This window comes from Myxocyprinus asiaticus, chromosome 26 (genome assembly GCF_019703515.2).
Source record: "Myxocyprinus asiaticus isolate MX2 ecotype Aquarium Trade chromosome 26, UBuf_Myxa_2, whole genome shotgun sequence".
In the NCBI taxonomy this organism is placed as follows: Eukaryota; Metazoa; Chordata; class Actinopteri; order Cypriniformes; family Catostomidae; genus Myxocyprinus; species Myxocyprinus asiaticus.
In genome coordinates this window covers 22,508,979-22,524,864 of record NC_059369.1, presented here as the reverse complement: position 1 = coordinate 22,524,864, position 15,886 = coordinate 22,508,979, and the positions used below count along the sequence as shown (strand labels likewise).

General features: G+C 38.9%; 1 protein-coding gene across 1 annotated transcript in view; it reads left to right on the top strand.

Moving 5' to 3' along the window:
* The window catches only part of LOC127417252 (multiple epidermal growth factor-like domains protein 11), a 133,823-nt gene that overhangs the window by 60,949 nt on the left and 56,988 nt on the right, over nucleotides 1-15,886 (top strand). Inside the window, exons 7-10 of the mRNA XM_051657129.1 lie at nucleotides 1,067-1,187; nucleotides 4,365-4,501; nucleotides 7,421-7,633; nucleotides 9,019-9,193. Of these exons, the coding sequence (XP_051513089.1) occupies nucleotides 1,067-1,187; nucleotides 4,365-4,501; nucleotides 7,421-7,633; nucleotides 9,019-9,193 (646 nt within the window). The remainder of the gene's footprint in view (nucleotides 1-1,066; nucleotides 1,188-4,364; nucleotides 4,502-7,420; nucleotides 7,634-9,018; nucleotides 9,194-15,886) is intronic.

Below are 15,886 nucleotides of genomic sequence, written 5' to 3'. Positions count from 1 at the left end.
CAAGCGATGGGTCTATTTTTTCAAACTAGAGACTCATCCTCTTGTTTATTTGTACATCTGACCTTCCACATCTCTTTCTGTCCTTGATAGAGCCAATTGTCCTTTGTCTTTGAAGACAGTAGTGTATACCTTTGTATGAAATCTTCAGTTTTTTGGCAATTTTAAGCATTGTATAGCCTTCATCCCTCAAAACAATGATTGACTGACGAGTTTCTATAGAAAGCTGTTTCTTTTTTGCCATTTTTGACCTAATATTGAGCTTAAGACATGCCAGTCTATTGCATTCTGTGGCAACTCAAAAACAAACACAAAGACAAGGTTAAGCTTAATTTAACAAACCAAATAGCTTTCAGCTGTGTTTGATATAATGGCAAGCGATTTTCTAGTACCCAATTAGAAATTTACCATGATTTCTCAAGGATAAGGTGTTGGAGTGATGGCTGCTGGAAATGGGGCCTGTCTAGATTTGATCAAAAATTACTTTTTTCAAATAGTGATGGTACTGTTTTTTTACATCAGTAATGCCCTGATTATACTTTGTGATCAGTTGAATGCCACTTTGGTAAATTAAAGTACCAATTTCCTTCCAAAACAGCAAAATATATACATTATTCCAAACTTTTGGCCGCCAGTGTACCTGTATATATATATATATATATATACATAGCTATATATTAATAATATGGGTATATTAATAGGGTTTTTTTTTAATCATATTGTTGTTGCTGCTGTTTTATAAAAGCAATAATACACTCAAGTCTATAAGTTACAGTGATTTTACCATGGATAAGGGGGCTGATAGCTTTGAGTCATGCCCAAGAACACTCCTTTCCTGTGATTAAATCACAGTAACGTGCAGCGTCTCGTGGCTCATTCCTTTAATCTACATACTATATAATTATTCTTTTTCTATATTCATTGTAACAAAAACACTGTGAAGTACTTGTGAGGGTACTTTCAAATTTAAAGTTTTTGTTCATAAGTCTTTGAACACTCTTGTGTTTTATGTTGCAATCCCATGCAACTACTGTCTGAGTTTCATGTGTTTGCTCCCGTGGTTTGGTAGCTGTGGAGAGCGCTGTCCCTCTGGAAGCCACGGGCCACAGTGTGAGCAACGTTGTCCTTGTCAGAATGGAGGAACCTGCCATCACATCACTGGCGAATGCTCATGCCCAGCTGGATGGACGGTAAGAAACTGCACACAGGAGGCCCGGAAGAGTGTAAACATGACGCACAGAGGGAAAGTGACTGAGAAAATGAAATACAGAAAAGAGAAAGTGGGGAATAAGGATGAGACAGATGAGAGGACAGAGAGTGAAGGGGAGTAAGAGGGCAAACTACTGAAATGACGGAAGAGGTGAGTCACAGTTAAAAGGAAGGAAGGAGAAGAGAGAGTAATTAGAGGGTGAAAGGGAGGGTTATGTGAATAGAGGGAAGACTAAATACTTTTAGAGGTAAATGAAGTGGAGTGGAGGAGAATCTGAATGGAGATTCATGGATAAACCTAAAAAGGGAATAAATTGCCCTGATCTGCAGAGAGCCTCACAGAGCAAGTGGCATTTTTATTTTTAATCAAATCGTGCTGAGCTTCATTACTGCTCTCTTTGCATCATCAGACATTCTTAAAGAGGACTAAACATAAAAAAACATGCTCTTTTGAAATAAAAGATGTCAATACTATGTAAGCTTACTCTAATCGTTCACAATGCAAAGTTCCCTTCCCAGTTCACCCAGAACTCCCTGCTTAAAAGACCAGCTTAAGAAAACATTTCCATATTGGTTCAGGCTGGTTTATGCTGGTTTTGTGCTGGTAAAGCAGGTGGACCAGCATAGCCTGGATGTTAACCAACAAAGAAAATAAAAGCTTGTGGACCAACATGGTCGTTCTAGTGCAGCTGATTGAAGCTTTGCAAGCACAGCTATTTAAGAAGCCTGAGAGTGGTTCGAACACACCAGCATCCCATTCTGGAGACACAACATATTCTGGTGACTAGCAATGCTGGTCATTTCAACAGGGCATTATTGAAACTAAGCTGCAAATATGGGACATTCAGTATTTGTCATGGTAAAGATGTCAGAACCACAAGCACATTAACATATGACCACCCAGTGTAATATATATATATATGTATATATATAATTCCAGTGGGTCAGAAGTCTACATACACTAAGTTAACTGTGCCTTTAAGCAGCTTGAAAAATTCTATAAACTTTTGTCAAGTCTTTAGGCAATTAGGCAATTAGATTCTGATAGGCTAATTGGAGTCAATTGGATGTGTACCTGTGGATGTATTTTAAGGCCTACCTTCAAACTCAGTGACTCTTTGCTTGACATCATGGGAAAATCAAAAGAAATCAGCCAAGACCTCAGAAAAAAAAATTGTGGACCTCCACAAGTCTGGTTCATCCTTGAGAGCAATTCCCAAATGCCTGAAGGTACCACATTCATCTGTACAAACAATAGTCACAAGTATAAACACCATTGGACCACACAGCCATCATACCACTCAGGAAGGAGACGCATTCTGTCTCCTAGAGATGAACGTAGTTTGGTGTGAAAAGTGCAAATCAATCCCAGAACAACAGCAAAGGACCTTGTGAAAATGCTGGAGGAAACAGGTAGACAAGTATCTATATCCACAGTAAAATGAGTCTAATATCGACATGCTTGCTCAGCAAGGAAGAAGCCAATGCTCCAAAACCACCATAAAAAAGCCAGATTACAGTTTGCTAGTGCACATGGGGACAAAGATCTTACTTTTTGGAGAAATGTCCTCTGGTCTGATGAAACAAATATTGAACTGTTTGGCCATAATAACCATTGTTATGTTTGGAGGAAAAAGGGTGAGGCTTGCAAGCTGAAGAACACCATCAAAACCGTGAAGAATTGTGGTGGCAGCATCATGTTGTGGGGGTGCTTTTCTGCAGGAGGGACTGGTGCACTTCACAAAATAGATGGCATCATGAGGAAGGAAATTTATGTGAATATATTGAAGCAACATCTGAAGACATCAGCCAGGAAGTTAAAGCTCGGTCGCAAATGGGTCTTCCAAATGGACAATGTCCCCAAGCATACCTCCAAAGTTGTGGTAAAATGGCTTAAGGACAACAAAGTCAAGGTATTGGAGTGGCCATCACAAAGCCAAACCCCTCAATCCAATAGAAAATTTGTGGGCATAACTGAAAAACCGTGTGCGAGCAAGGAGGCCTACAAACCTGCCTCAGTTACACCAGTTCTGTCTGGAGGAATGGGCCAAAATTCCGGCAGCTTTTTGTGAGAAGCTTGTAGAAGACTAACCAAAATGTTTGACCCAAGTTAACAATTTAAAGGCAATGCTACCAAATACTAACAAAGTGTATGTGAACTTCTGACCCACTGGGAATATGATGAAAGTAATAAAAGCTTAAATAAATCATTCTCTCTACTATTATTCTGACATTTCAAATTCTTAAAATAAAGTAGTGATCCTTATTGACTTAAGACAGGGAATGTTTTCCACGATTAAATGTCAGGAATTGTGAAAAACTGAGTTTAAATGTATTTGGCTAAGGTATATGTAAACTTCTGACTTCAACTCTATATACTGTATAGATTATATATCAATGCCTAATCAGTATTTAGCAACTTTGCCCACCCTGATGATCAACAGTGTGAACTACGTTAGTTCCCAGAGGTTAGCCAGTCATAACAAAGGTCGATGATAGAGCTGTATACAATAGCTAAAACAGCCTGATTAATAAGGGCCAGAAAGTCAGTGGAAAATGATCAGGTATATCTAAATTTGCAATCTTGACTAACATTTTAAGTGCCCTTGAAAGTATTGAAAATGACCCTTTTAACCCTCATGCTCTGTTTCTGTTTGGCCATTTTGAGAATTCCAAAATATACTTATGGGGAACCCTTTACTATAAGGTTCCATTTATTAACATTAGTTAAAAACATTATTTCACATGAACTAACAATGAGCAATACTTATTAGGCATTTATGAATCTTAGTTAATGTTAATTTCAACATATGCAAATAATTTTTTTTAAAACAAAAGTTGTTTGTTAACATTAGTTAATGCACTATGAACTAACATGAACAATGAACAATTGTATTTTTATTAACTAACATTAACAGAGACCAATAAATGCCTTAAAAATATATTGTTAATTGTTTGTTCTTGAAACCTAATGCATTAACTAATGTTAATGAATGAAACCTTATTGTAAAGTGTTACCTACTTATGAATACTAATTTACTAACATTGCAGCATCAGGTTGATATTTCATGACTTTTCCTAATCTTGGAAAACTGTCCTCCACGAAACATTTGTATTTTCAAATGTAAACTCTCTTTCTTCACCCTCTTGCATGACAGGGATCTGTGTGTGCCCAGCCATGCCCATTCGGCAAATATGGCATAAATTGCAGCAAGGATTGCTCGTGCCGCAATGGAGGACTGTGTGACCACATCACAGGACTGTGCCAGTGTATGGCAGGATACAGTGGCCACAGGTAAATGAAGGCACTGTGGCCAGATACAGTGCCATCAGGGAAACTCAGTTCTGATTTATTTATTTTTTTCTGTTCATGACAGTAAGAGCTGTTTCCATTTTGATCTGTCCATGTCCTTCAAAGTTTAATTTTACTTTTTTATTATTATTATTTATTTATTTATTTATTATTAACATATTTTATGGATTCCATTCACAAATTAAATAAACATAACAGAAAATACAGAATCAAATTATATCAAGTAAACCCCTCCCCCCTCACCGAGCGTATTAACCTCCCTCACAATCCACTCTGACCAGAAGAAAGGGGACTGATTAATACATAATTTTGGGTTCAGCCATATGCTCAAGGCAACATTTAAATAAATGTCCGAATTAAACACTCTGGACACTTTTGTCCATACCGAGTGCAAATGCAGGGTGTAACTGAACTTCTAAAGTTAGTTTGATAGAAAGGCTTTGCAACGGTGAAATAGGGGCAAGAACTTCCTGTTCAATACAAAACCAGGGAGGGGCTCTGAGACCAAATGCATAATAATAAAACAAATACTTGGGTAGGCCTAGCCCACCTTTGTCAATCAGCCTGTGCAATTTACTGAAATGTAATCTGGGACGTTTACCATTCCAAATGAAGGACTTCGCTATGCTATCAAATTGCTTGAAATAAGAGAGAGGGACATCTATAGGGAGAGATTGTAGCAGGTAATTGAATTTTGGAATACAATTCATTTTAATAACATTAACCTTCCCAGTCATAGATAAATGTAATGAAGCCCATCTACCCACATCACCCAAAAACCTTTTTTATTAAAGGGTCAAAATTAACTCTAACTAAACCAGACAAATTTGCTGGGAATAAAATCCCCAAATACTTAATGCCCTGTTTGGACCACTGGAAGGCCATTACCGGGCAGTACGCTGTCAGAACCAAAGCTTCGGATTTAGAATAATTCACTCTGTAACCTGAAACTTAGAAAAGGAATTAGTAATTCTGTGGAGGCAAGGCATAGATCTAGTAGGGTCGGAGACGTATAATAAAATATCATCTGCGTAAAGCAAAAGCTTATGCGCCACACCACCCGCCACCACCCCTGGAAAATCACATTCTTACTCCTATCCCAGCTTAATATGCAGAGAGAACAGTAAGTAAGCCATTTGTAGGTTGATTTCCCAGAAAAGTGTAAACACTGTGGTTCTGTGGCATTATTAAAATATTAAAGACACAGCAACATTGGCTCAACCAATGGCATGAGTTTGGGCAGGGCTTCGTGTTTGACCAGTGGCAGGTTGGGGAGTTTTTGGGAAACTGTTTTAACGATCTTTTTTTTGTTGTTGTTTGGCTACACTAGTGGTGCAGAAATTACTCACTTGTCTTTAAAAGAAAAACACAATATGTTAAAAAGCATGCTACATTTGGTGAAAGATAATTGATGATTATGACTTTGCATTTACATTCCCTGTGTCCACTGATCCCCACCCACCATATAAGTGTAACATTCATTCATTTATTCATTCATTCATTCATTCACCTCAAACTCTGCACAAGTCTGTTAAGTTTCTTCCCATTAATTACCAGTAATAGAGCTTTATTAGGATCCAATTGAAATTGCTGGGTGTCTTCATTTCACTGTGTCAACTGCAGCTCCTTAAGGTTTATTAGCGTACTAAAGTGATTGTCTGCAGAATGAAAACACTTCCACGACAGGCACTTGTTATCCTCTAATATTTAACAAAATTGCCCTCATTTATTTGGTCTGTGACAGGTGAATTAGCCCAGCAGGAATAATCTCATATTGCGTTAGCATTTCCCCCGAGTCTTTCTCGTACCTGTCTCTCCTGATACAAACGATGCGGATGTAATTTCAACATGAAACATGCCTAGTCCATTTTATAACTTTATTGAGCTATTTATCTGTCTTGTAATGGCTTCTTTGGACACTCAAGATTGATGCTCTGCCAGAACTGTATATTGAAGTTTTTGTGAAAGTCATTGTTCCTTTAGTCACTTTGCTATTCAACAGAGCGAGTGGGCCCAGGTCTAATTGTATTCACTGTAATTAATGGCTGCTGTCTCACTTTGCTGTTGCCCCGGAGGCGAAGCCAGGGGACTGATGAACCAAAGTAACAAAAAAGATGTCTTGATCCTTAGATTAGAATAGCTCTGTAGTCCACTAAGGGTCTGTTCAGACCGAACGTGTTCTTGCGCTAAAAAAGCTAGGCGTAGCGCAACGAATAGAATGCAGGTGTCTTGAGGCATGCTTTTAAGTTGAAGTTCTTTTTACTTGACACGCTGTCCCTAAAAGCACGGTGCTCATGCATGAGATGCTGAAAAATGCAGAGCTGCAAGACGTGACACAATAATCAAAGACGTTCGTCTAGCACGTTAACATAGAAAAACAACTTAAAAACAGCGCAAAACATGTTCAGTGTGAATGGCCCCTAACTCTGCCTGTATTGTTTTGAAGGGCTCTTTTTTTCTTTTGGAAACACGTTTGATTATTTTAGCAACGCTCATTACTAACAGGTGCATAAAATCAAGCATATAGCCATTCAATGAGTTAAAGTAGAATAGTATGTACCAAAGCAGCCCTTTTGTGTACAATACAACTCACAAAGTGAGGTCCATAAAGAAATGGTGTGGAAAAACTTGACTAACCTGCACAAAGCCCAGACCTCAACACCTTTGGGGTGAATTGGAATGCCCATGGAAAGCCTTCCCCAAGTAGAGGCTGTTATAGCAGCAAAGGGAGGACCAAATCCCTATTAATGCACATGGTTTTTAAATTAAATGCTTAATCACATATGGGTGTGATGTTTGGGTGTCCACACACTTTTGGCCCTTTGGCACAACAAAGTACTATATATTGAGTGTGCTGGGTCCCCTTTTCTCTCTGTAATGTTCCTCTTGAAATGTTCCTAGGTGCCAGGAGGAGTGTCCGGTCGGCACCTATGGTCCCCAATGTGCTCTTCACTGTGACTGTCAGAATGGGGCCAAGTGTTACCACATCAACGGGGCATGTTTGTGTGATACAGGATTCAAAGGGCCTCACTGCCAGGAAAGGTTCTGCCCACCAGGCCTCTACGGCCTCATCTGTGACAAATACTGCCCCTGTAACACCACCAACACACTCAGGCAAGACACACTATGACATGCAAACAGACTGCACCAGATTGACAAGCTTAGAATCAGCATTAGGGGCATTGAGTGAAAATGCAATATCAGAATATCGAGAAAACCAAAAAAAAAAAAAAAAAAAAACACTGAAATGGTACATTTGTGTTGAGAATAGTCAACTGATCACCTTTTATTAATTTCAGTGATGTATGTACTTCATATATAAAACTCAGCAAAAAAGAATAGTCCCTTTTGCAGGACACTGTATTTTGTGGCAAAAAGTGGCAAATACTCTTACACCCCTGTTTCAATACTAACATACAGTATAGTGGCATCACTGCAGCATTTGTATTGTGTTTGTTTGGAATCCCACAGACACCCTACACCAACCCCTACCCCTAAACCTACCTTACAGATATTTACCATGGTTTTACTGCAGTAACCATAATATCACCATGGTATTTTTCTAGTAAAATCATAGTAACCACACAATTAAACATGGTTACTATTAACTACTATTAACAACATGTTACTGTAGTAACACCATGGTTAGTACATCAGAACTATATAGTTTCCACCAAAACACATGGTTACTGCAATATTGCTACATTAAATCCATGGTTAATTTTATCCGGATCAAATCCTTCTCTCAACTCCCCAACCTTCACTGTGAACAAATCACTGCGAGGAATCTCTTTTATTTATTACTATAAGTAGTATTATAGGAAATATTAAGAGTAGAGACATGGAAAAAGTATGTCAAGGGGTGGCATTCGAACCCAGATCTCCAGTGTGACAACACATACACATACCGTAGTTAAACCCAGAGATACTACAGCTGCACATGTTGGCACAGTTTGTCATAAAATCCTGTGTTTCCACCAGACTATTGGAGCACAAATAGTCACTTAGTTATCCAGTCTCTTACTCCACTAAATGTCTAGTTTAATGTCTCTGCCCCATCGTGAAAAATTCAAATATGCCCGCCTTCATTTGATCAGCAGCTGACCCCAAATAAATCTGTCGTGGCTGTCTCGAGTTTGGTCTGAGCAGTGGTGGGCAGAGTTAGTGTAAACAGCCTCTGCCAACAAGATGGGCTATTTAAACTTAGTGTAAACAGACACTCCATTATTTCTTAGCTGCGTTCATGGCTAATGCAGTGTTAATGCCAGGTATGGGCAGATTAGGCCCTAAAACACTGGGGCTCATTACTACATAAAGGAGAGAAAGGACACCCCATTCATCTGAGTGGAGCTCACAGACACCAGAATGAATGGACTCCAAATGGTTTTATTCTCCAGATTTGGCTCCCTTGTTTCTGTTGTTCTTCTGTTTAGATGCTTTATACACAACATATCTTCAAGTATATTTGCACCTAAATTTCTGTCTCTCTTTTTTTTCAGTTGCCACCCTCTGACAGGTGAATGCTTGTGTACAGCAGGATGGTCGGGTCTATACTGCAATGAGACCTGTCCCCCGGGTTACTATGGAGAAGGATGTAGCATGCCGTGCCAATGTGCTAATGGAGCAGACTGTCACAGTTTCACTGGGTCCTGTTTCTGTGCCCCAGGCTACACAGTGAGTCCATGTTTATCATTTATCATTGTCTACATCCATTAAATACTACTAAATCTTGCCAGGCTGAAATATTGTCACATGAAATTGACTGAGTATTAATGACTATAGTTGCCAATGTTTTGAACTGAAGAATAGTCTTTTTTGTTAAATCATTATAACATATAGGCAGTGTTGTGTAGTAATAGACTATGTGTAATCTGGATCAAATAATCAGATTACAGAAATCAAGTATTTGTAATTAGATAAAACATTTTAACGGGCTTAATCTGATTACAGTAACTTGTGTATGGATTACATGATTACAAATTGATGAAAAAATCAGTCTTAACTTTCACAGAATTGCCGAGGGGAAGGGGTCTCAGGGACTGATAAAACACAAGTTGTTTAATTTCATGTTTAATAATGTTGAATAAAATCCTAAGTGTGTAAAGAAGTGTAAATTGGCACTTAATACGCTTATAAATTATATTTTTATCAAAATATGCCATATGTAATCCAAAAGTAATCATATAAGATTACCTAAAAAGTGTAATCAATAAGATTACATTACTGATTGTACACAGCCACTCTAGTTGACTAATGTGCACCAGTCAGTACCCAGATAACATTTCAGAAGTAATCTACCCAACACTGCAGGCCAAGTACACACTACACACACACTTCAACACCACAACTACACAATCAAACTCTGTGTGTTATCGGATTATTTAGTTGCAGTGTGTACGTGGCCATATTCTGTACTGTATATATGACATATGAAGGTGGCAAAACTAATTGCATTATGGAACATTTCCAGTCAGCACTTTCCTTGATCATTCTCTCAAAAGTGTCCTCATATTTAAAGCATTTAAAGTGTCAGCGAATACAGTTTATTGCTTTGAAAATGATCTCTGTAGGGGTGTCTCTCTCTCTCTCTCTCTCTCTCTCTCTCTCTCACACACACACACACACACACACAACACACACACACACAAACACATAACCTTGTGCAGGGATGCTGGGATCAAGGCAAGACTCTCAAAGTTCAGAAATGCTGCTCTGAATTACACAGCAGGTTCAGACTTAACACAAACACCTTGACAAACACAGCAAGGAGAGCTGGATACAAGGACTCCAAAATAGATTATGAATTCTATGCAAGACTTCTTATGACACAAATAACAAATCGGTTTTTTTATCTGGTTGGTTGCACACGGCACAGAATCTGCTCGGCTTTGTGCCTCCTGATAAACAAAGGAAATGCTTAAATGAAGGTGATGCGATGCAAGGAAGGAAACGAGAAAGACAGATAGAGAGATGATTAAATGAGTGACTGGAATTTATTCAGAGAGATATTAGAATAGATGACTTGTTCTTTTGCTCAATTGATTGCTTCATAGGATTGCTTATGTGCCTGTTCCTCTGGAAAAACAATTGTACACTTTTTTTATTTTTATGCTATTTTTCATAGTCAGTATTTTTCTCTGGTTTTCCTGGAAAATATACAGACATCTCTTATAGAAGATGCATTAATTTCAAAAGCAAAATGTAGATGATATGTATATATGTATAAATGTGTGTAAATTTTTTCACAGTATTTTGAATTACATTTATTTTTCTTACCCCATTGGCAAATTGTGCTTTTCTTTTATTTTTTTAAGCATAAACCTCACTTAGTTTTTCTATTCAAGCTATTTGCTACTAGAGTAAAAAAATAAACTTAATTGAAGATATATTCTCTAAAAAAGTCATTCATTTACTTACCCTCACATTGTTCCAAACCTGGATGACTATATTTCTTTCATGGAACACAAAAGGAGATGTTCAGCAGAATGGTAGCCTTAGTCACCATTCGCTTAAATTCATGGAAGAAAGAAGCAACAGTAATATAGATTTGGAACAACATGAGGGTGAGTAAATTATGACTCAATTTTAATTTTGCGGTGAAATTTCACTTTTATTTATATATATATATATATATATATATACACTATATTGCCAAAAGTATTCGCTCATCTGCCTTTAGACACATATGAACTTAAGTGACATCCCATTCTTAATCCATAGGGTTTAATATGACGTCGGCCCACCCTTTGCAGCTATAACAGCTTCAACTCTTCTGGGAAGGCTTTCCACAAGGTTTAGGAGTGTGTTTATGTGAATTTTTGACCATTCTTCCAGAAGCGCATTTGTGAGCTCAGACACTGATGTTGGACGAGAAGGCCTGGCTCGCAGCCTTCGCTCTAATTCATCCCAAAGGTGCTCTATCGGGTTGAGGTCAGGACTCTGTGCAGGCCAGTCAAGTTCTTCCACACCAAACTCGCTCATCCATGTCTTTATGGACCTTGCTTTGTGCACTGGTGTGCAGTCATGTTGGAACAGGAAGGGGCCATCCCCAAACTGTTCCCACAAAGTTGGGAGCATGGAATTGTCCAAAATCTCTTGGTATGCTGAAGCATTCAGAGTTCCTTTCACTGGAACTAAGGGGCCAAGCCCAGCTCCTGAAAAACAACCCCACACCATAATCCCCCCTCCACCAAACTTCACAGTTGGCACAATGCAGTCAGACAAGTACCGTTCTCCTGGCAACCGCCAAACCCAGACTCGTCCATCAAATTGCCAGATGGAGAAGTGTGATTTGTCACTCCAGAGAACACGTCTCCACTGCTCTAGAGTCCAGTGGCGGCATGCTTTACACCACTGCATCCGACGCTTTGCATTGCACTTGGTGATGTATGGCTTGGATGCAGCTGCTCGGCCATGGAAACCCATTCCATGAAGCTCTCTACGCACTGTTCTTGAGCTAATCTGAAGGCCACATGAACTTTGGAGGTCTGTAGCGATTGACTCTGCAGAAAGTTGGCGACCTCTGCGCACTATGCGCCTCAGCATCCGCTGACCCCGTTCTGTCATTTTATGTGGCATACCACTTCGTGGCTGAGTTGATGTCATTCCCAATCGCTTCCACTTTGTTATAATACCACTGACAGTTGACTGTGGAATATTTAGTAGCGAGGAAATTTCACAACTAGACTTGTTGCACAGGTGGCATCCTATCACAGTACCACGCTGGAATTCACTGAGCTCCTGAGAGTGGACCATTCTTTCACAAATGTTTGTAGAAGCAGTCTGCATGCCTAGGTGCTTCATTTTATACACCTGTGGCCATGGAAGTGATTGGAACACCTGAATTCAATTATTTGGATGGGTGAGCAAATACTTTTGGCAATATAGTGTATATATATATATATATATATATATATATATATATATATATATATATATATTTTTTTTTTTTTTTTTTTTTTTTTATTGTTGTAAGGATGTTTAGATACTTTTACTTGAAAACAAGACAAACATGATTCAGAAAATGATTTTATCCAGTAAAGAGCTAATAAATTGAGAGAAACCAAAACAACTGATTTCACTCCAGCTGCATTAAGTAGAAACAATGAAAATTGTGCAAATCAGAAAGTGTGCTCCAAAAAATAAAGACTGTGTCACAGATAAAGACTGGTACGATAGTGATGATTTAGACACAGTACCAGGGGCTCATGGCCAACTCCTACCTTGGCTCTAGCTGTAACCGTGTCCTGTGGCAGAACTACTGTAGCGATTTGAACTAGCAGGCAGAGGCAAAGTGTGTATCTTAATTTTCACCACCTGCTCTTTGTGTTGGATTTGAGGGTACTGCTGCCAGTTCTATTAAACACTGCTCGAGGAGCTTTGGCCAAGATGTCTGAGTCGACAGAGATAGGATGGAATGGGGACATGATGCTCCATTTCTCAGCCAGCTTTTCCATTTGGACCTATAGAACAACAGAGGTTAACAACTTGACCGCAGTCTGGTTGAAAACAAGAGGCGTAATGGCCACCAAAGCTCTCATCTAAAGAGTTCTGAGAGAGTGAGATGTATGGGGGCAGAAAGGGAACATATATTTGCTTGAGCTGCTGGTACTGTGTATGTGGGTAGATGGCGAAAGTGCTAGTAGTACCTTTGTAAAAACACATGTAGGTTTTTGAGTCGTTTGATCTCCAAAGCTTTCGATGAAACTGTACTGGAATGTACAGATCCACTAGACCTCAATATTAGTAGATATTTTGGTGGCACTTTAAAATAACTTTCACTAATAATAAAAAAAAATAACACACACACACACACACACACACACACACACACACACACACACACTAAATATGAATGAATATAATATGTAAATAACTATATGAATGTACTAATGATCTACATTAAAGGAATTGTTCACCCAAACATGAACATTTTCTCCTAATTACCCTCATGCCATCCCAGAAGTGTATGAAATTCTTTCTTCTGCAGAACACAAAGATTTTTAGAAGAATATCTCAGCTCGTATGTCCATACAATGCAATTGAATTGTGACCAGAATTCAGAAGGCCCAAACATCACATAAAGGCAGCATAAAAGTAATCCATAAGACTACAGTGGTTTAATCCATGTCTTGAAGTGATTTAATCGGTTTTGAGTGAGAATAGACCAAAATATAACCCATTTTTTACTATAAATCTTGACATCAGCAGTCTTCTTGGCAATCATGATCCCAAGCTCTATTACACTTCCTAGCAGCATCCAGCACTCTGCAAATACCTCAAGCACTAGGAAATGTAATCAAGCTTGAAATCATTATTGTGCCTAGAGACTGTAATGGCAAGATATATAATGAAAAAAAAAAATTACATTTTGGTCTGTTCTCACACACACACACACACACACACACACACAAATGATTGGATCACTTTGCAAGACATGGATTAAACCACTGGAGTCTTATGGACTACTTTTATGCAGCCTTTATGTGATTTTTGGAGTTTGGTCACAATTCCCTTGCATTGTGTGGACCTACAGAGTTTCTTCTGAAAATCTTCATTTGTGTTCTGCAGAAGAAAGAAAGTCATACACATCTGGGATGGCTTCAGGGTGAGTAAATGATGAGAGAATTTTCATTTTTGGGTGAACTATTCCTTTAACATTATTTAATTAGTTATTAAATATTTTTTATTTGTATAATATTTTTTATATTTGAGTGTTTTTATTTTATTTGCTTTTCAATATAACTCCTCAGTCTTTGCCTAAAACACATTGTAAACCATTGATAATTGTAAAAATTTGCATCTAAACCCTAAATCTAATCTAATTAAACTGTTTTAATTCAGGCAAAAAAAAAAACAAAAAAAAAGGCTTCATATGACTGAATCAACCAGACTGCATGAAAGTCATTTTTAAGGGTCAGTTCAGGTTTGTGCTAACTTTTTCTATGTAGATTGATTTTTTTTACGTAGATTCATGTATAAGATTATGAAATCCTGACCTCTTTAGACATTATTTATTTATTTATTATTATTTTATTTTAGCCCCTTTTCTCCCAATTTGGAATGCCCAATTCCAACTACTTAGTAGGTCCTCGTGGTGGTGTGGTTACTTACCTCAATCTGGGTGGCGGAGGACAAGTCTCAGTTGCTTCTGAGACAGTCAATCTGCGCATTTTACGTGGCTTGCTGTGCATGACACCGCGGAGACTCACAGCATGTGGAGAATCATGCTACTCTCCATGATCCACGCACAACTTACCACACGCCCCCTTGAGAGTGAGAACCCCTAATCGCGACCATGAGGAGGTTACCTCATGTGACTTTACCCTCCCTAGCAACCAGGTCAATCAGGCTGGAGTCACTCAGCACACCCTGGATTCGAACTCACAACTCCAGGGGTGGTAGTCAGAATCAATACTCGCTAAGCTACCCAGGCCCCCCTGTTTAGACATAATTATAATATGTGGCTTTACAGAATGTGTAACCTCTGAACATAAGACTTGCTTTACCCTGCTTTTAGAGGAGTTCAGTCACCCAGTTGAGTGAGTGCTCTCAGTGCCATGTAAGTGTAAACTGGAGCATTCATGGGATCCCTGTAGTCATTTGTGAGCCAGACGTGTTTTTACCTCCAGCCAATTCACCAGTAAATTGCAGGTCGGCTGAAAAGTCGAACCAACAAACTTTCACGCCCCATATACTCGCTAGTTTTAAGTCTCTTTTTCCGTGGAACAGAACTGCCAATGTTAGCAGTCTGGTTGCTGTCACTTTTGAGTAGAACAAAGATAACTGCACGTAGATTGATAAAAAATTAATCCACAGACGTAAGCTTTTCATGTGGGGAGAGGATGGACGAGTGTGGCAGATGGATAGATGGAAAGAATATTTGATATAGGGAATGCAGTGGGGGAATGTGGGAGAGAATGCATACAAGAAAGGAAAGTGTAGGAGTAAGAGAAAATATTGGAGACGATTGTACTGTATAAAAGTGAAAGAATGACAGAGGGAGATAAATGATAACAGATTGAAAGATAGAGAGGAGGAAACAAAATATATATTGAGAGAGGCTCAGTCTAACGTTAAATCCCTCTTGGTGCCCATGGTGTCCTGTGGCATATCTTATCCTGCCTCCCGCTCAGACCTAGTTCCAGATGATAATGAGAGAACGGGTGCTTTGCTGCTTAATCCCCAGCACTAGGGAGACTGAGGCAGCAGCCACACGGCACACTGCCATTACCCCACTAATAGGGAGTCTAAATCATTTTGTCAGCTGTCAGTCACAGCCAGGGATGAGGCAAGGAGGTACTGGTGACAGAGCTCGGATAGAGATGCCTCCCTTGTTGAGTCTGTTTAAGCACAGAGATTGTAGTG